Source organism: Rhinolophus sinicus, chromosome 17 (assembly GCF_057876585.1).
Source record: "Rhinolophus sinicus isolate RSI-liver-muscle chromosome 17, RSI-T2T, whole genome shotgun sequence".
Taxonomy (NCBI): Eukaryota; Metazoa; Chordata; class Mammalia; order Chiroptera; family Rhinolophidae; genus Rhinolophus; species Rhinolophus sinicus.
The window spans coordinates 8,906,117-8,927,003 of NC_142517.1; the positions used below are offsets into that span (position 1 = coordinate 8,906,117).

General features: G+C 45.8%; 1 protein-coding gene across 1 annotated transcript in view; it reads right to left on the bottom strand.

Moving 5' to 3' along the window:
- Positions 1-8,624: 8,624 nt before the first annotated feature.
- CLIC6 (CLIC family member 6) overlaps positions 8,625-20,887 on the bottom strand; it is a 44,490-nt gene continuing 32,227 nt past the window's right edge. The window contains exons 2-6 of the mRNA XM_019730260.3: positions 18,551-18,660; positions 17,940-18,065; positions 17,239-17,345; positions 16,620-16,801; positions 8,625-10,630 (exon numbers count right to left, since the gene is read on the bottom strand). Coding sequence (XP_019585819.3) covers positions 10,469-10,630; positions 16,620-16,801; positions 17,239-17,345; positions 17,940-18,065; positions 18,551-18,660 — 687 coding nt within the window. The 3' untranslated portion in view covers positions 8,625-10,468. The remainder of the gene's footprint in view (positions 10,631-16,619; positions 16,802-17,238; positions 17,346-17,939; positions 18,066-18,550; positions 18,661-20,887) is intronic.

Consider the following 20,887-nt stretch of genomic DNA (forward strand, 5'->3'; position numbering starts at 1 on the left):
AGGGCCATGTGGCTGGGAATGATGGGTGGTCTCTTGAAGATGATGGCCTCAGTCCTGCAGTTGCAAGAAAGTGAATTCTGCCAACAGCCAGTGAGTTCGAAAGTGGACCCTGAACCTCAGATGAGAATCACAGCCCTGGCTGACATCTTGATTTGAGCCGGTAAGACCCTGAGCAAAGAACCCAGCTATGCCACGCCTAGACTGCTGACCTGTGGACCCCGTGAGATGATAACTGCGTGTTGTGTCAGGCTGCTAAGTTTGTGGTAATTTGTTAGGCAGCAGAGAAAACTAATATATCATCCTAGGAATTGCAGGGAGAAAAGGTGCCTACATTTTCTCCATTTGTTTCTTCATATCCATGTTTTCTGTACCCACTTTTCCTGGTCAAGGTGAAAGTTCAAAATCAGGGCTTGTTTTATGCATGAGCAAAACAGGATGCAGCAGGGAGGGGAGGGATGGTAGGGGTGGGGGTATTGAGACAGGCTCCTGAGATCTCTACACCTGGTGTTTTGGGGTTACTGAAGGTCTGGGTGATCTTGTGAATGTTGTGAAAAAAGGCAGCTCATTAGACCTATTGTGGGTGATTAATTCTCCCTTCATTGTACATGGTCAGATGATTAGATATTTCTAACCTAGTCACACACAGCACAGATACCCTGCATTTGGGGAGTGACTCTGCCAAAAAGGAAAATGTCCACCCAGAATCCCTAAAGTAAATGGCTAAAGGGTCTGAACTTACCGGTAGAACCAGGTTGAGGCAAGGGGCATGGGGAGTGTGGTGCTTGTCTGTGCCTGGAGGCCTATTCTCAACCATTGTTGCTGGAGTTAAACTATCTCACTGGCTCAGGGTTTACAGCTTAATAGTTGGAGATGACAGAAGATTATGTCATCGAATCCCTACACTCGACAGAGAAGGAAACTGAGGCCCAGGAAAGCTAGTTGTCTTCCCCAAAGCCTCCCCAACCAGAAGCAACGGGGACAAGACCAAAACTCAGAGCTTTCAACTACCTCCTGTCTGGTCACCTCTCCTCTGGCATAAAATGACCCAAGTGTTGTCTATTGGTTAAATTGCCAATTCTCTGAAATAGAGCATTGGTTGCGGATCCTGGCTGGTCTGTGCCTAGCTGTCCTTGTCTGCTGAGAGCATGACACCAACTCTTCTGACAGGCCAACTTGCCTCTCGCCTTAGCTGTGCCATCAGCTCTAGAGTCTCTCATTGCTAAGTCATGATGAAGTGACTCAGCCATTCCAAGATCCAAACCTCACTGGGTAGATTAGTTTCCTGCGGCTGCAGCAACCAAGTACCATAAGGTGGGTGCCTTCAAACCACAGAAATGTATATTCTTATTGTTCTGGAGGCCAGAGCTCTGAAATCAAGGTGTCGGCAGGGCCATGCTCCCTGGGAAGGCTCTAGAGGAGGCGCCTTCCTTGCCCCTTCCAGCTTCTGGTGCTTGCCAGCAGCAGCCCAGGGCAATCTTTGGTTTGGTTTGGATTTTTTATCACTCCATTCTCTCCCTCCATCTCCACATGGCCTCTTCCCTCTGTGTCAGTGTCTCTGTGTCTCCTCTTCTGATAAGGGCAGCAGTCATACTGGATTTAGAGCCCACCTTGATCCAGGATGACCTCATCTTAATTGAACTAATGACACCTACAGACACTCTATTTCCAAATAAGGTCACATTCCAAGGTTCTGAGTGGACATGAATTGGGGGGGAAGGGTAACATTATTCAACCCAATACACAGGTTTTATATTAGTATGTATGACCAAGGCTACCTCGACCAATTGCCTTAAGAGTAGAGACAGTCTGTGCAACCCTCTCCATCACTCATTCTCTCTCACCTGCCCGCACCAAGATTTGTGTAACCCAGGACCCGGAAATTAGAGAGCTAATGCTGGAAATACCTCAAAGAGCTTCTAGCCAATGGCTGCTAATCCTGGCTGAACAACAAAATTGCCTGGCAGGGAGAGGGGGCGGGTTAAAACACCATATCCAAGCCCAACCACAGCGATTCTGCTTCCGTTGGTCTGAGGTGTGGCTTGGGCAGTGGTAGTTTTTAAAGCTATCCAGATGATTCTAATATGTAGCCAAGATTGCAAACCTATGCATTCTAGTCCAACCCCTCAGTTTTCAGTTGAAAACACCTGAGGCAGACAAACCTTTTGCCGTCCCCCTCCCTTCTGTCTGTTGCCACCTCCAAGCACGTAAGCTGCCAATTCTCTTACTGGAATGTCCTGCTCCCTCTAAGTGGTACAAGGCCCCTGGACAGTTGACAGAACAAAATTGCACCCTCCACTCATGAGAGAGAAGCAAGTAAGGCTCGTCCATGACCATGAGGTAAAATGGCAGCCCCCTCCCTGTAGTCACAATGTCTTCCTCAATTACTGACACAGCTATAACCTGTGGAACCACATATGCTTGTGCAGGCAACAAAGTTGTAAAAATCCTTAAGTACATATTTTGTCCACTCACCCATTTGGCTTCCATCACACGTATTCTTGGGCCTCTTTCTGGCCGCTATTCTATTTTCTCATTTTAACTGCACACTTTTTAAAAATAAGAAGCATTTCTTTTTACTTTTTAAAATCTTGTGTGTTCTACTATCATACTCAATGCAACAATTCTTCTTTCCTTTTTGTGAGCTAGCAAAAAACGCCAAAATATGCACCAAAGAGGCCTGCCCAACACCTGGACCACCACCAAACACTCTCTTTGGGGACCAGTGAGTGAGCTGCAAAGCAATAAACTAGAAATTGAAAGATTCAGATGGAGGCAAGACAAGTCCTGCTGCCCAGGCTCCTTACACTTCTAGGAGCCCCCCTAACTCATTTTCTGCTTCCCCTCGGCTCCAAACTTGGGAGAACCCCAAATCATAAGGAAATGCACCCCCATGATGTAAACAGGACTCTATACCTCAGCTTTGTCACAGATTCAAAAATCAAGAGGCAAAGGACCTTGTGAAAATAACCTGTGCTTTTATTAATTTCTCTCAATTCAGTCCACACTGTTGGGAGAGCATGTGCACATGGTGAAGAAGACCACGACCATACATTTCAAATACTTGAGATCATGCTATGACTACAAAGGGGCTGACTGGACAGCACTGCTCAGAGCTCAAAGGCAGGTCTGGGGTCTCTGGCCACCTCGCCTCCACCCCCACTATCTGCAAACATCAACTCTAGGCAATTTGTAGCTGCAGCTAAACTCAGTTTTTGTGTCATTCCCGTGGGCTTTCTGAAAGGTCTGACGGGCTCCAGGAAGTACTCACATCCCTGTGGCATAGGCCAATCACCTCCACCCTTGCTGGGGAGTCTCCCTCTCCCTCTGTTCCTTTCTCTCTCCCTTCCTTGAAAATCCAAGGTCTGTCTCAATGTTGGCTGTTTTCTTTTTTCCTGAGGAGAAAGACGTGGATAAAATCTTCCTGGTCTGCTTTTGTGGGGTTGTGAGGAAGCCACCTTCTGGTTTGACAACAGGCTGTCAGGTGTCCTTCCTTTATTCAGGAACACATTCAAGGAGTCCACCCTTGGGGGTGCAAAGAAAGAGCCAGAAAGGTAGTGGGCCTTGGTGGCAGGCAAAGCTGAGCGCTGTGTCCTAATAATACAATCACAAGAAAGTCGGACTCACTGTCACCTTTTTCTTCTCAGGCAGCAAAAGAGCTGAGCCCCGGCCTGGACAGCAGTCCAAGCCCTGTGGGCTACTCACCATACCAGCCTGCCCAGCTACTCTTGGATACAGTTCTGCAGGGAAATCAGATGGATGGATTTATTGATTGCCTGGCAATTGATTCAGCAACAACTGAGCAGTTGTTGACTCCACCCCAGCCCTGGGGTCATCAACACTAGGCAATTTGACCCCAGCACTCCCCCCCCGCTACAGGAACCTCACCCCCATCACCAGACCCCACAAGGACACCCCTCAGGGACAGGAGAAGGGCCAGAAGGATGTTTGGGGGACGCAGCCTTGGAACGACGGCAGGCGAGTACCTCCTCCAACCAACCACCTGCACAGGTGACCTCACACCTACTTCTAGGCCCAGGGCTGCGAGGACACGTTGGCTCAGGGAGGTGTGCTCAGAAGCCACGGCTTGTGGGAGAAGCAGTGGATATCTCAGCTGCGATAGGTTTCCCAAGATCCAGGAACTTGCCCCTTCTCTAAAATCCTCATGCTTCTTGGAGCCATCAGTGGGTTGGGCCCCAGGAGGAAGCATCAGGTTTATGGGCTTGGAGAGGAAGAGGCCGAGGAGGGATCCAAGGGCTCTTCTCAGTTCCTGAATCCACAGGGCTGTGCCCACCTCCACCCCATCAGTCTTCACGAACAGGAAATGGATGACGGGCTATCGAGAGCAAGTTGCACTAGAGGTAGGAGGGACGAGGAGTTTCTCATCCTGGAGGCACGTCCGTGGCAGGGCAGAAAGCCACAGGGCAGGGTGGAAGCCCCACCACAGCCGTCCTTCTGCTCATCAGAAACTGCAGCCTGTAGTGCGTTGTTCTGTACACCTGAAAGTAATAAAAGAAAACTACAGCCTGACTTGGGAGTGGACTTCCTGGAAGCCAGGCTCAGACCAGCAGTGCTAGTCTATTCTTTGCTTCTCTGGCCCTGAAAAGCCACTCTTTGACAGGTGGGCTGCCGTGGACTGACTCTGAGAAGGCTGGACTGGGAGTGGATGAAGTCCTGAGGCTGTCTGTGCCTCAGGCTCAGGGGGTCAATCCAACTGGCACCTGCCTGGTTCCTGTAGAAGGTGGGATGCGGCCACCTGGCTTCGGAGAATGGGAGGAAGCGCCACCTAGTGGTGAGAAGTCTGGCCAGGCCTGGGTTGGCTCGGACTGGCTTGAAGACCACTCACATTGATTTATCTGCCTTTCCACTTCTCAGGGCCTCTGGTAAATGTCATGCAACTGAAAGCAGTGTCTCCAAGCCAAATGGGAGGGTCCTGATAGAGCCACCAGTGCACTGTGGAGCCCACCCAGTTCACAGGGTGCCTGACAGACAACTGGACTAGCCCTAGATGGCCCACGCGAGCTGACCAAAGGGGACAGCTGAGCAGTTAGCAACCACCATCCTACTGGGGGTGCGTCATTGCAGGAAACCCGGAGGTCATGGCACAGCTGCCTTCCACCTCCGTGAGAAAGTTCCAAGGTCCTGTAAACTTGTAATCTTATGTCCTGTCCGTTTTAACATAACCCATATACAAAGAACAAATACCAGAAACAGTAAGTTGTATGCAGCCAGCCACTCGGCAGCTTTCACAGAGAACTTCTAAGCACACCGCATTCTACACGACTGAGATATTGCTCCCATTTTCCAGGTGAGAAGAACAAGGTTTAGAAATGTTAAAGGATCATTCAGACATGTCAGAGGTATCGGTGGCAGATTTAGAACCTGTCTGCTGTTGTTTGTGTTTTGTTTTTCTAAACACTGACACTGCCTCAGAGTTCCTGCTAGGGATGAAGGTAGTAACTTGTTTAACTTGTCAGTACTTAATGCCAGAAAGGAGAGAGCAAGCAAGGAAAACTGAATGCTATTTGAACGCTCCCATCTTACAAAACCAAGAACCGTTCTGAGCAAGGGCCGTTCCCCTATTTCTGGTGAGATTATTCTGGACCCTGATGGGATCCGAAAGCTTTAGGGGCTTCCCAAGGCTTTAGCATGTGTTACTGATGTACGCAGTAGAAGGTTGGAGCTTCAGAAAGGGGCCTGACTCAGATTCACAAGCGTTAGCCACCTCAAAAGATGGCGTTGCAGGTGACAGAGCCCAGCAGGTCACCTGAGCCGTGGATAAGCCCAGGCCAGTCACTGACGGCCACTGTCCTTGTCAACTCACCCAGCGGTAGATCAGCGAACCCACCACAGAAGGGGGGATGAGAAGATGGGAGCTGGGGTGTCATCAAGAAAACTGGTCTCTGTTCAAGAGGATTGTTGGGACAGCTGAAATGTCCAGGGTTGAGGGAGGGAGAGGCTGGCGTAGGACAATGTGCCCAGTAGTCTCTGAAAGGAGAGAACTGCACGGAGGTCGACTAACATCCCACTGCATCCCAATCGCAGGCCTTACTCCGGAAATAGATGGCTTCCACCCCACACCTCTAACTCGCTGCTTTTGAACACAATTTCCCCTGGACTGTGGCCTGACCCAAAAGTGGCAGCTCTGGGCACTCCTTGATTAAACAGCCTTCTTCAAGACAAGGGTCACCAGAGACTCAGCTGGAACCCTCTGAAGTGGGGACGATGACTTAGTCAGAGCACGGGCTGCAATGGTAGGCAGTCGTCCTCCTGGGACCCTGAGCACACAGGCAGGCAGCAGAGTCTCCCTGACCTCCCACACCTACAAAAGCCCTGGCGAATCACGATGTCCCTCTGGGAGCAGAGGCCATTCACACGCATCTGGTCTCATGAATGGGCCGTGCCCTGAAATGTGGAACCATATGAAACCAATAGTCAAAGCATCTGCAGAGAAACTGGTGGTACAGAAGAATTCAGAATTAAACCGCTCTATGGAAGGAGAAGTCAACGTATACTGTGAACAAATCCTCTAACATATCCATTTTATGTCTCCAGGGCTTTGTGAATTGTGTTCTTGGGAGGATGCACACCTTGGTGCAATTAACAGAAAATAAGATATATATATATATATATATATATATATATATATATATATATATATATATATATATTTTTTTTTTTTTTTTTTTTTTTTTAAGAAATATATATACATTTCTTTAAAAATCCAGGGGCGATTGGACGGCTCAGTTGGTTAGAACGCCTGCTCTCAACAACAAAGTTGCCAGTTCAATTCCCACATGGGATGGTGGGCTACGCCCTCCACAACTAGATTGAAGGACAACGATTTGGAGCTGATGGGCCCTGGAGAAACACACTGTTCCCCAATATTCCCCAATAGAAAAAAAAAAGCTTCTTCCAAAGCCTAACTACGAACCATGGGAAGTCGGGATGGAGGCCTAAGCAAAAGGCTGCTAGTGTTTTTCTGGTCACTGACTGAAGGAGGGATGAAAGAGATCCCTGACTTCACCCTGCAGTGTGTGTGTGTGGGGGGGGGGGGGGGCAGGGGTGTTGGCACATGTGTAGGTATGTGAGTGTGCCAATGGGAATGTGTGTGTGAGTATATTGTGTATGTGTTTGTGTGTGTGAATGTGTATCTGTGTATTTATGCAGGTGTGAGTGTGCTTGGGACAGTGTTGTGAGTGAGTGTATGTGTGCAAGTAGGTCTGTGTCTGTCTGTCTGTCCAGGGGCGATGGGCTTAGGCACACAGTCAGTTACTGGGGATGGACCCTGTAGATCAGAAAAAAATCTGCTGAGAACTCTCGTCTCCAAAAGTCTTTTCCTGGGTGAAATTTTATCATTCCATCCCTACTTGCTGGGCAGTGTCCAGAAAGTATAACTTTGTGATATTCTTGGATTTTTTCCCAGCCTGCATTTGGAGACTGTGTGCTCAAGAGTAAAGCTGACTTTTTTCTAATTGTCAGGTCTCTTGGGCAACTAGGAGGGAAAAGGGAATCCCCTCCCCCAGAAAACGTTCTCACATCAGGCTGAGAGGAGGGACTACCACACGGTGTGCCTGTATTTGCTTTCTGTGTGGTATGTTTTGAAGAACCAATACACTTTGTTTCAAAATCCACACTGTAATACAGATTTTAGGCCAGCCAAACAGCCCTGGGATCTTTCTCACCTTCCCACAGAAGAACAGTTTTTTAGGGGCTTCTGAAGGGGTTGTGGGGGCGAGGCGCTGGGAGGGGAAGCCTGCCAGGGACTGTCCACCATCCGACAACTACATTTAAAAATGGAAGCGTCTGTAGTATACAGCACAGGGAAAACAGTCAATACTATTGTAGTAAATGCACGGTGGCTGATGGGTCCTAGCCTGAGTGGGACGATCCCATCGCAAGATACTGTTGAATCACTAGTACGCCCACCTGAAACTAATATAATATTGTATGCCAACTATACTTGCATTAAAAAATGTTTTTAAAACCAGAAGAGTCTGCAGGGCACCTATTACAAAGACAGGTCACACGTGTCTTTTCAGACCTCTTTAAGGCTCCGTTGAAATGTCTTTGTGGTTCACATTCAAATACAGATTATCTCTAATCCAAATACCACTAATCTGTGGTTCAAAGTTGCTCTCCCATTTTATTTTTCATTTTTTGTATTAGTTTCAGGTGCACAACACAATGTAACAGTGAGACATTTATCATTTATATCCCTCACACAGTGACAACCCCCTCCCCCATCCACTACCCCTCTGACATCACACACAGCCATTACATTTCCACTGTCTCTATTCCTAATGCTGCGCTCTGCTTCTTGTAACTATATATATATATATATATATATATATATATATATATATATATATATATATATAAACTTGTAGTTGACATTCATGATTGTTCAGCTTCAGCTTCAGGTGTGCAGTGCAGTGATCAGGCATCTACATCATCCCTGAGGTGGTCTCCCTAATGAGACAAGTGTCCATCGGATAGCCTACAAAGTAATGGTTAGCACTCTGGACGCTGCTCTCCCCATTTTAAAGGAAGCCCATTTCCGTTCATTTTATTTCTTTAAATCTAAGTGGAGAATGCAAAGGAGGAAAAAAAATTAAAGATATTGGTTCCATGTAAACATTTTTATAATTTGTTTAATTTTTAAGACACACAGTTTGTGTAGATCATTTTAACATCTAAAAGGACAACGTTAGCAGTAGTAAGAAATGATAGTCAATTTATTTACCAAATTTAAATGTAACATTATAAAACTAGTCTTAAAAATCTGACTCCTAAACAGATATGAAACATGTATAATGGTGACACATGCTAAACACCAGCACTTCGTTTCTCTTCCTAGTCATTTTTCACTAAATTCCAGAACAGTTACATTAATGCGTTTTACTCTCTTCCAAAGGAATCGCTCATAGAGCAGATGTGTACTTTTTTTAATGCACATGTTAGCATCAACTGCACGCTACAACCAATTCAACAAGAGGGTTTTCTAGAAGATGTGTGTAAAGGTCAAGGAAACACAGTCAGGTAGGTAAAGCTTAAACCCTGTGAGGTCCTGATGAGTATCTAAACAGCCTCCCGTTGTGTCTTCCATGCCTTGAATTGGAGCCCAGCAACCCAGCCCACACACACAGCTGTCGATGAGAGGCTGGCTACACGGATGGTGGAGGCGAAGCCACAGCGATACCAGAAAACTCTTTTGAGTCAATCGTTTCCACTTCCTCCCCCAACTTGACCGTTTACCAGAACTGCCCAGGAGTAGTCACCATGAATTTAATCTCTCTGGATTTTCCCTGCCTGACCTTAAAATGACATGTAAAAGGCAGAGAAGCAGCAAGAACCAATATGTCATCGCATTGATAAAGCCATGCAGTGTTGGGGGCTTAGAGAGAGTGGCCATTGGAAGGAATCAAGGTGTGCTTGATTCACCTTTCAGCACAGGGCAGAGAGAGTCTACGACTTGCAGCTGACATTCAGAGTCTTCCTGAAGGCAGGGTCTCTGTGAAAGGGGAGGGAACAAGAGAAGACACCAGACAGGAGGCTGGAATGAAAGACACAGATAGGCACTTTCCTCCGTTGCCGACCCTGGAACCAAAGGCTTAAGCAAGGTGGTAACAAGACAGAGTGGGGACCACCCCCGGCATCCTGCTGGTCCCTGCTGGTCTCGGCCCATCTGTGGACCCTACAATCCTCCCCGCCTTATGAAACCCGGTCACAAGCAACTTCTCCAGCTCTATAGTGCCAAATCTGTTTGTTCTAGGTCCTCAACAGCATCATCAAAGCATTACCAAGAGGTCCCCTCACCAGTCCTTTAAAATAAAGTAACGCAATACCACATAGGAATGAAATTGTGCGTGAGAGAGAAGAAGAGACTGAAGATTGGGAAAATGTTCACCAATAACTTATCAGTTACCTAAGTATAGTGAAATTTCAAGTCATTTTTTTTTCTCTTCCATCTTTACCCTCTCTGACAGTGTTTTAACATATTAAAAGAGGCATGTATCATTTTGTAATTACAACAACAGTATTTGCATTCTGAAAAAAATTAAAATGCGATTTTAGAGGAGAAAAACAGGCTAAACACGATTATGGAAACTATCAGAGGCAGACAAATTTGTTAAAAGTTGAAGGCGGACTTGAACGCAAACCTAAGTTGCTCTGGAACTTACACTGCAGAACACATGCCCTAAATGTGAGTTACAAAGTCAGTGAATGTCAAAGACATAAGTTCACATAAACTGGACCACTGGCTGCCTAACAGCAGATGCTGGCACTGTTCAGGTGCACGAGGGAGTGGACCATTTACAAGGCCTCGTATCATTTAGTGTTGAGTGGATCAGGAGTATTAAACTGTTGGCATGATTTTGCGAAGGATGGTTACTGTGGGGACATACAAAGAACACACTCTTCTCATAGCCTCGCTCATGCATTGGAAATAAGGCAGAAACACCTGGCTTCACTTCATTCTTTTTGCAACGTCTGAATACGCGTGTTCAATCTCCTGGTCAGCTGGACACGTATTGGTGAACTCGTCCCTAGCATATGCATTGTTCAAGTATCTCCAGAGGCCAGTCATTTCAGCAGGAAAGTCAAAATCTCTGTATCTTTTGGCCACAATCTGGAAATGAAGAGGAAACGATCAGCAAAGGGGAAACCCACCAATGCAGGCAATTAGATCAATCCACTCTTTTGAGGTGTGTGATATATTCTCTATCTCAAGCCCTGATGTCATCCCACCGTCCTTTGGGCTACCCTGAGTTGCACTCTGACTCTGTGTGGGACATACTGGGCCTGGGAAGTTATAAAGGTACTGGACTCAAAGCAGTGGCTCCACACGATCCTGCCCACCCGTTTCTCACAGACTTTCCTTGAGATCTGCTGGCGTGACTTTGCTCTGTCCTCCCGTGGAGTTCCCCTAGTATTTCCGGCAGTTTTCTCTTCATGGGTGCTGTTGCTGTGGTGCTTGGTGCCTCGAGATTCATGATGGATCTTCGGGGTAGGCTGTGCTCAGATCACCGGGACGTGCCCTCTCTTTGTCCTACATGCCAAGCCTCATCTCCCAAAACCCCGAATCCCTGTGCGTGTTTTTCCTGCAGGTTTCCATCATTCTGCCACAAATGACAGAATCCTTTCACTGTGGTCTGCCACGTGCAGAGGACAGAGTCATGAACAAAATGGACAGAAATCTTTACCTTGTGGAAATAGTTGATGTCAGGACAGGGCAATTGAGAGTAAACAACATGGGCAACACAATGGTGTGATATGCTTTCTTTGGGTGAGGGGATGTCGTTGGGGAATTAGTTACAAAGGAGGGTGTAAGCTGTTGAGAACTATTGTCAGTTCCCTAGGGCTGCCTTGACAAAGTACCACACACTGGGTGGCTGAAACAACAGAAATGTATTTTCTCGCAGTCCTGGAGGCCAGAAGTCCAAGATCAAGGTGGCTGCAGGGCGAGCTCCCTCCGAAGGCTCTATGGGGAAACCTGTTTCTGGTCTCTCTCCTAGCTTCTGGTAGCTCCTTGTCTTCTGAGAGCATAACTCCCATCTTCATATTGTTTTCACCGTGTTTGTGTCTCTGTCCAAATTCCCCCTTTTTATAAGGACACCAGTCATATTGGATTGGGGCCCACCTTACTCCACTACGGTCTCAATATGATCTTAACTAATTCCCTCTGCAAAAAATGTGTTTCCAAATAAGGTCACATTCTGAGGTCCTGGGGGTCAGCACTCCAACACAGGAATTTAGGGGGGGACACAATTCATCCCCTAACAGGGACCCAGGGCTACAAAGGCCAGTTCCGCTTTGTTGTCTCCTACTGCAGTGGTTCCTGGGGTGTCTGAACGAAGTGACGTGGGACTTAACCACAAATTAGAAGATCTTTGGGACTTGTTTCTCATATTTGGAGGCCAGCAGCCACTGATGCAGTGTGGCAGCAAAACAGGACCATACAACTTTCAAGAAGCCTCCTAAATTGTTTAATATCTTTTGCTTGAATTTCACTTTACTGATGTTCATCTTAAGAATTCTGCTTTCCTTTTATTTGCAGTTGCCTGGTTTATCTTTGCCCATCTTTTCTTTTTTTTTTTTTAACATTTCTGAGTACATTTGTAAGATGTATGCTTCCTATAAATATCAACTTGGTTTTGTATTATATTTTCTGAATTTCATACTTACAGCAGTACCTCGGTTTTCGAACGTCTCCATTGATGAACATTTCGGTTTATGAACGCCGTAAATTTTATGGATCTATGGTATCATTAGATAGTAAAATTCATGCTAAATTTCCAGTTTTAGGGGTTGATTTTAAAGGTCTGGAATGGATTAATCCATTTTGCGTTACTTTCTATGGGGAAACTGTGCCTCGGTTTTCGAACGTTTCAGAACTCAAACGGTCTTCCAGAACAGATTATGTTCGAAAACCAAGGTACCACTGTACTTTGTTTTCTATCTTTCTGTGTGTGTGTGTGTGTGTGTGTGCGTGTGTGTGTGTGTGTGTTTCCCTCTCTGGTAATGGTCTGTTTTAACTCTTCCAGCCAGTGGTTTCCTATACAACCTTAAATAACACGAGTAGGAATTCTCTATTGCTTGATTTAGCAACTTTAGATGAGATCTGTTTACTCTCCTGATTATGACAAATAAGGACATTAGTATAACTACAATTCTTTCCATTTCTTTTCTTTTATCCCCCCTTCCAATGGTTGTAAAAACAGCCAAGCTTACTATATTCTGATTCTGTCCTATTAACTGTAATTCCTACTATTTAGTCTTAATTCTGGTTTTAGATTTAAATAGGCGCTATGTTTATAACCAGTTCTTTTATACCACACACTTTCTCTGTTCCTAGATTCTTACTTTGATTATCATTTTATTTTGTCCTAATTTGATTTTTGAAAAATGGCTCAGGAGTACTTATTTTATGAAGAACGAAAATCTAGGTAAAAAACAATTTACCTGGATATAAAATCCTCACATCAGACATCCTTTCCCTTAATTCTCTATAAATATTAAACCACTGTTCTCTGGTTTCTATTGTGGACACGGAGACATACGAGGCCAGTCTGAATTTCTCCCCTGTGTAAGTGGCTTTACTGTTTACTTAATTTATAATTATCATCATCACCATCATTATCGCTGCTGGTGCTGTTATTATTGTCTAGATGCCAAGAGGGTTCTTTCTTATCCTCAAAATTCAGTGATTCGTCACATATGTCATAGTGTCTTGATTATTCTGGGGCTGGTTTTCTAATCATGGCATGTTCTTTAAACTGAAGGTTCAGGGCCTCCTTTAATTCAAAACGATTTTCCCTTTGAGCCTTCCTCTTTGTTTCTTGTTCTCTTGTTCCTGCAGGTGCACATCTGGGGTCTCTCTAACCTCCTGGTTCTTCTCCATTTGATTTGGGATGGTTTTCTTAGGCCCATCCTCCAAATGCCCAGCTCATTTCTGGAATGTCTCTTTCTACTTCCTGCTACTTCTAATATAACTTTTATTTCTGAAATTATTTTATTTGTCTTTAAGCTTCTTTCTTGAGCTCTGCCAGCCTGATTTTCATACTCTTTGGGATACTATGTTTTTGTGGCATGATGTGTCTTGTCTTTGAGCTTTTTCACAAAAGATTCAGGTAGTCTTCCATTTCTTTGAGGCCTTAGGGAAGTATCTATCGGGAATGTTCTTTAATTTACTGGAGCAATTCTTTATCAGGTATGTGTTTCCCATGTACCTTTGCCTCTATTTTCCCTTCTCTTTATCCTTTTCCCGTCCCCTTTTTGATCACCCACAGAGAGGTCCCACTTGGACTCTTTCTGTTGATTAATTATCTTTGAATGAGGCAGATTTCTTGGCCCTACCATTTGCTTAAAAATAGTGTGGAGGGCGAAGGGAATGAGAGGGCACTTGGTAGACCCATTTGGATATTTACCCTGAAACACTATCTCACCAAACACTACTCTGCACTCTGCCCAGGGACACATTAGGGTTAGCATCAGGGTCAGGGTTAAGGTTACGGTCAGGCTCAGGGTTAGGGTCATGGTCAGGGTTAAGTTTAAGGTTAGGGTCAGGGTTTTGGGGTAGAGCATCCTCCACTCTGAGGCTTACAGGTTAGGCAGGTCACCATGACTAAAAATGAAGATCAGGTCATTTACAGTCTCTCTCAACTGGTTCAAGGCATGTTTCTCTTCTCTGCTCAGCAACCACCACGCAGAATGCCACTTCCCTTCCCTCCTCCATTCTACCTCCCCTTCCTGTTCCTGTGAATGAGGGGACTGTGGCAGAAAGCAAAGATGGCACCACTGTGTGGCTCCTCCTTCAATGCTGCCTCCCCAGGGATCTCAGCTCAAAAGTGACCTCCGCGGGAATGCTCCCTCTTTCTCTTGTGGCCTGCTCCACGCCCTAGTCCTCCAGCAAAGAAGTCTGGGCTGGCATTTCAGGACTGTATGATTTACTTTGAGAGCACTCTGAACCTTGCTAAAGCCATGCAGAAGCACGCGTTGTCTCTATGGCCCCTCACCCTGGACGACGTTTCTTAGTCTTTGAGTTGGTTATCTGCCCTTTCCTGGTTTTATGAAAGATGAACTTACTGCTCTATTTTTTCATATTGTGTTAGCTGGGTTTCAGAAAGGAGAATAAATGATAAATTCCTTTACTCTCTCATCTTTTACCGTAAATTCCTTTAGACTGATTCTCATTTCCTTTCAGAAGTGCTCCATCCTGGAAGATTATTAAGCTGTTGGGTATTTTGAGTGCTAAATGGCTTTGAAGAGTTTGCTGTTAGGTCTTATATTGGAGCCATGGACGGCTTCATTTTATTCTAAATACTTGGCTTCTACTGAAATGTGAAAGAGTCTTTCTTCATAGGGGCTAAACAAGTGGCAAGTGATGTTGGATGGCTGAGGCATTTCTCTTGCTCTTCCCTGAACCCCATATACTTCTGTGATACTACACTGGGTCATAACAATGATTAGAATGTATTCACCAAAGGGGCTAAACCAAGACACAACTACATAAATACCTCATTGGAAGACGGCTCCCGAATTTCCAATTTCAACCATCACCAATGTAGCGGGTTTAAGGGGTTCATGGGCTTTCATTAAATTTTAGGTGTCAGGGCACTGGCAAAGTTCTTTATATTGTTGTTATAATAACATAAAGTTATTTAGAATGTTCTTTTCAGAGCATTAACGTGCAGGATCAGCAATATCTTTAAGGTTGGAATTTCAAACAGGTGCCCTGAGCACAGCAGGGAAGAGAGAAGAAAGAAGAGAATGGGGCAAGGATTGGGAGGGGACCAGGGAAGGAAGAAGAAATGCAGTAAGAGAAAGGCAGGGGAGTAACACAGAATGACATGGAGTGACCAGGGTGGCTGGCCGCCCACAGGAACATCGGTGCCAGAGGTTGTGGGAGCCTGATTGTAAATTTCTAAATGCTGATTAAATGTGTATTAGAACACAAGGTCCTTGACTTGTCGTCTTCCATCTGCCCTATCCAAAAGGACCTAACTCTAGACCTGGTGGGATTTGAATAATAAAGATTCCCCACAACAAGGTGTGGGCTTCTTCCTGGGGCATTTGGAGTTACTGAAGGCCAAGGACATAGCACCAGTGCTAATGACAATAACGATTACCACCTGTACCGTGTTTCCCTGAAAATAAGACCTAGCCGGACAATCAGCTCTAATGCATCTTTTGGAGCAAAAATTAATATAAGACTCAGTCTTATATTGTATTATATTATGTTGTATTATATTATAATAAAATAAGACCAGGTCTTATATTAATTTTTGCTCCAAAAGATGCATTAGAGCTGATTGTCCGGCTAGGTCTTATTTTCGGGGAAACATGGTAGGTGATAAAGACGCTGGGGGCACTACTGACGGACAGCCGTTACTAAGGAGTCCACTGTGGGGCCATCTGCCTGGGAATCATAGGGTCACCCCAGAAGTTCTGATTTAGTAAGTTGGGCTGGATCAAGGGATTTACGTTCCTAAAAATCTCCCCAAACAATTCTTATGCCTTCTCATGTTGGAGAACCACTGGTCTAGGGAGTCCTAAAACTCTAATAATATATGGCTGATGGCTCTTATTTCATGTTCAACTATCTGAGAAGACAGGCTATCAAATCTGGCAGAGGCCCAGCCAAGGGGCTCTCAGTGCACCCCAGCTGTAGGAAGTCGACGCTAAGCACTGAGAGAACAGGCCTCCGTCATCCTTAGGCAGGGCTTCGTGTACCCTGACAATCACCAACAATCGGCTGAACTCACATTTAAAACTCACTCATCATTTCCAAGCCTTGAGCATTAAATGCCAGGTATAATCAATGTATTCCCTCAAGCTGCTTTCACTTAACTTTTCTTTCGGCTGTGGGAGCAAGACTTGAAAAGAAGCAGTAAGGGGGGAGGGACAGGACTCATGTTCCCAGACGTTAAGAATATCTGAAGGTACCTGAGAATACCCACGTATCTGAAACCTGGGCTCTGGCTGCCTCAAATAGAAACAAGCTAGAGTTTTAACCACATTTTAGATTGTTTCATTGTCTGGCCAAGACACAAGTCAAAACAAAATAAAACAAAGCTCCATTCATGTATTCAGCTCATGGGGCAGGAAGAAAAACAAACCTTAATAATATGGAGCTTGGGTAAGAGGTTACAGTCGGCGAGGGTGAGTTCGTCTCCATCCAGGAACTTCCTTCCAGAAACAGCAACTTCCTCTGCACTGTAGGCACCAATTTCATCGGGCAGAGGGCTATTTAAGTAATTATCCAGCTTCTTCAGGGCCTTTAGCAGGTTCTTTTCGTAAACTAGAACAGGAAGGCAGACAATGACTAAGATAAGCCGTGAGTTCGTTGTCACCTTTCTCTGGAGACAAGGAAGGAGGCTGACTGGTCTCACTCCTCCCTGGAAAATAATTCTATTGTCTACACAACACCGCTACTTCTTGAATTCATTCATTTCTTCCAAAATGTTTACGGGAACCCTATCACGAAGTAGGATTCCCATGATGCAACTGGGAATGCCTGGTGGTAATTATTTCCCTCCCCAAAAAATATCATGTTCTGGGCTTCCAACCTCTAGAAGAAGCCCTTAATCTGAAATCCATGTGCTTAGTCAAATTTGGAGGTACGTTTACCTTATTTCTAGACACAGGTCCCACCCCTCTGTAAAATGGGGCAGAATTCCCAAGACCTCATAAGACGCCACAGCAGAAGCCAAGTATACGGCCATGTTGAGAACTCACTCTCGTTTGCATCCTTCTTGGTGTTTTTTATAAACGCTGAGAATTTGGCAAACACATCATTTCCTGCAAAGTTAGATTCAGGGTGTTGGGTCCCCAGCTTAGGGTACCTTAAAAAATTGAAAAGTAGAATATCACAGATAAGCAATGTTTGAGTTGGGATGATACAATGTTGGGGGAGGAGGGCAGGGGGATATAAAAATGAAAACTTCCCCTTCAATGTTTTCCTAATCTTTTTATCTTCAATGCTCGGAGCCACGCAGTCTGAGGGTAAGCTTTAGACTGACTGTTCTCATCCTGGGACCCAGGGCCCACCTGGCCTCTCCGGTCTTAGTTCCCTCCCTACTAAAATGAAGGTGTGGACTAGAAAGTCCCCTTCCAAGTCCAGTACTGCATGACGTTGCGTGCCGACATGCTCTCCTTCCCTTCCAGCAGTGTACCTAAGGCATGGCCAACCCACGTGACATCAACCAACCTCCTCCCCCACTTCCTGCTATCAAACCCTACTTGCCAAAATGCAGATACAGAGCAAAGAAACCCAGGCCACCTTCACTCCAGGTTTCTAACCTTGCCCTGTGTTTTCTGTGGCACACCACGGGTACAGTTAGGAAGTAAGTACCTCGGCCACAGGAAACCAAACACACGAAGTCTATTGCTGGGGGTAAGTGACAACCAGGTTGTGACACTGGTTTTAGGAGGCCTACCTCGGGGGAGCTAATTTCTCCTCTAAGAACTCCTCCATCTTGTTCACGTCCGTCTTGACTTCACCATCAAACGTCATAAAAGGAGGGTTCGTTCCGGGAGCCAGGTTCTGTAGGTCCGCGGGTTTCCTGGGTGGGATGGAATGGCAGTGTTTGTAGGCCAGTGTGCGACTCATTTCCAAGGCTTAGCCATGTCCTCCCCAATTTAAGAGAAACAGCCCTCGAGGATTTCAAAGGAAATTGTGTGTTTACAAAATGGCTTACTGGCAGTGAAGTGTGGCCCCTTCTCTGGATATGGAGGTGAAAAAGTTACCTCTCCCCAGTGTTATCAGCCAGGAGCGCTGCTCAGACAGGCTTTTGAGAGGTTCACAGCTGACCGGTAACTGGGAAAGCAGGTTCCTCTGGCGCCCCCAACTCCTACTCCTCCCTGATTATGTCTGATCCGATCCTGTAATTACTGCTTAGCCCACACTTGGCTTCAATTCAGGGTCCTGACCAAGGACGGACAGGCCTGTGATAACACCATGGGTCTTAGGGGAGTGTGTGTGTGTGTGTGTGTGTGTGTGTGTGTGAAGTTAGGTAGTTATTTCAATAATGCAGAAACCTCACCTTACCTTTTCAGGTCCACTGTTGTGACATTAAATATAACACCCTTTAGCCAAAGAATCATAAAGAGACGCTGAGAAAAGGGGCAATTTCCAATGCTCTCCCCATCACAACCAGCCTACAAACGGAAAAAAGAAATCTTTATTGGAGCCAGTCTCACAATTATAAGTGCCAGATTCCACAACACACGTGCACAAAATCATTACAAATTTTCGTTCATGGTCATGAGACTGTAAATATCCTTCTGAGGCCATTTCACTCAGCCTCTGTGCCAAGGTGGGAGAGGGGCGGGGGAAGGAGAGGACACAGGCACAGTGCACCCAGCATTTTCTTTCTTTCTTCCCACTACCTCACCACTTCCTGCCACGCTGGGCCTCTGAGTAGCAGTGCACAGAGGGAAAGAGTGGTAAGAGGGAACTCCCTTTGTCACCGAAGGCAAAGAAGAAAGATATGCTCTCACCCCCTCCTCTGTCTCTTGGTCCTTTCCAGAAGCAACGCACCTCTCTTTTCAGGCTGATCATGGTTAACACCAGATCAGCCGACTCTCCCTTCCAGACACCATCCCCAATAGTCTCTGCTATGCTCAGCTACAGAAGGAGAGAATGGGATAATATGTGCTCTGCGATCCCTGGACACTGTAAAAGTCTTATGACCCCGCCTCTGATTCATGGGGTGGCAGAGAGATGGGGAGCAATTGTACTTAGAAGGTAGACTATTACCCAGCTGGCGTCGAGAGTGGAAGGATATGAAATGGTTCCTCTCTGATGACCCAAAACAGGTCACATCCACACACCCATTCCCCAAACAAAAGCAGAGAACAAATGAACGTATGTCCTCCGGCAAAGGAGAGAGGCAGGTGTTAGAGAAGAGAGGGGAGACGGAGGGCTTCCCGAGCCCTGGGAAATGGGGTGGTGTTACCAAGGCTAACAAAAGAAGTTTCGAAACTCTTCCTTCTCGTCCCATCTTTCTCACTCCACACATCTCTGATGAGGTTATCGTCTTAGCAAAGTGCTGCTGGAAAAGCACAGAGGTGACTCAGGCATGCTCCTCACATCCCCAGACTTCACTGACACAAACACAGCCATACGTACTCCATGAAGTCCAGTTCTGCTAAAAGAAAGTTGAGAGTAAAACACTGTATCTAGAACCTGAGGAACAGAAAGGCACGAGGCAGAAAGTGAGCGACTGTTTTGGAAATTGAAAACAAATAGCCTCAAGAAAACTGAACAATGCAAGGTGTACTTAACAGATGTTAGCGTTAAGCCACCCAGAGAGGCTATTTGTGACAAGAGGTCTCTATAAATTAAGAGGACCAGAGACACACAACTGGATTTTAAAAAGCCTCTTCACACAAGGCGAAATCCAAATAAGCACATGGAAAGGTTCTTAACATTACTAGCCAGCAGGGCAATGTACATTAAACCCACAGAGATACCACTACACACCTACCAGGGTGGCTACAATGAAAAGGTCTGACCATGCCACGTGTGGACAAGAATACAGAGCAACCGAATGTGCATTCATTGCTGGTGACAGTGTGAAGAGGCACAAGTGCCCTGGGAAACTTCAGCAGTTATCTACCAAAAGTTAAAAATACGCACTTAACGGATGACACAGCAATCCCCCTCCCAACAGAAATGAGCACAAAAGACACATATAGAAATGTTCTTAGTAGCTTTAGTAAAACAGCACAAACCTGGAAACCACCCAGTTACCATCAAGAGTAGACTGAATAAGTTGTAATATATTCCTACGGTAGGACACTGCCCCGCAATGGAAAAGAATTGGCTATTGCACAAGCAACGGTGTGGATGGATCTCATGTACATAATGTTGAGAGAAGAAACCAGACTCGAAAGAGTCCTGTATAATTCAACGTAGGTGAAGTTCAAGCACAGGCAAACTTCCCAGAGTGTTGAAAGGCAGACTAGCAGGTGCCCTGGAAGCTGGGTATTGTCTGGGAAGGGTGAGAGGGGGCCTCCTGGGTGGCAGGAGTGTCCTGGATCTTGGTCTTGATGGTGGCTACACAGGTATAGTCAACTGACAAAGTCTTAAGGTTTAGGGACTTTACTGCATGTTTTACTTCAATACAAAAGAAAAGAAAGTAAAAAATATTAATTAAAAAATAATACGGAGAGTCGGATTCAGTAGGTCTGGCATGGGGCCCAGGAATCTGAATAAGCTCCCAGAAGCTGATGTGAGGCTGGCGGTCAGGAAGCCATGAAGATAATGGGCGGGCTTATTACCCATAAAGAGGAACCAATCCACCGGGATAACTGCATTCAGAGTCCCCGGAGCCCTGGGTGCTTGCTCCACACCCTTCCAACCCCTCTGGTTCTCCCTTTC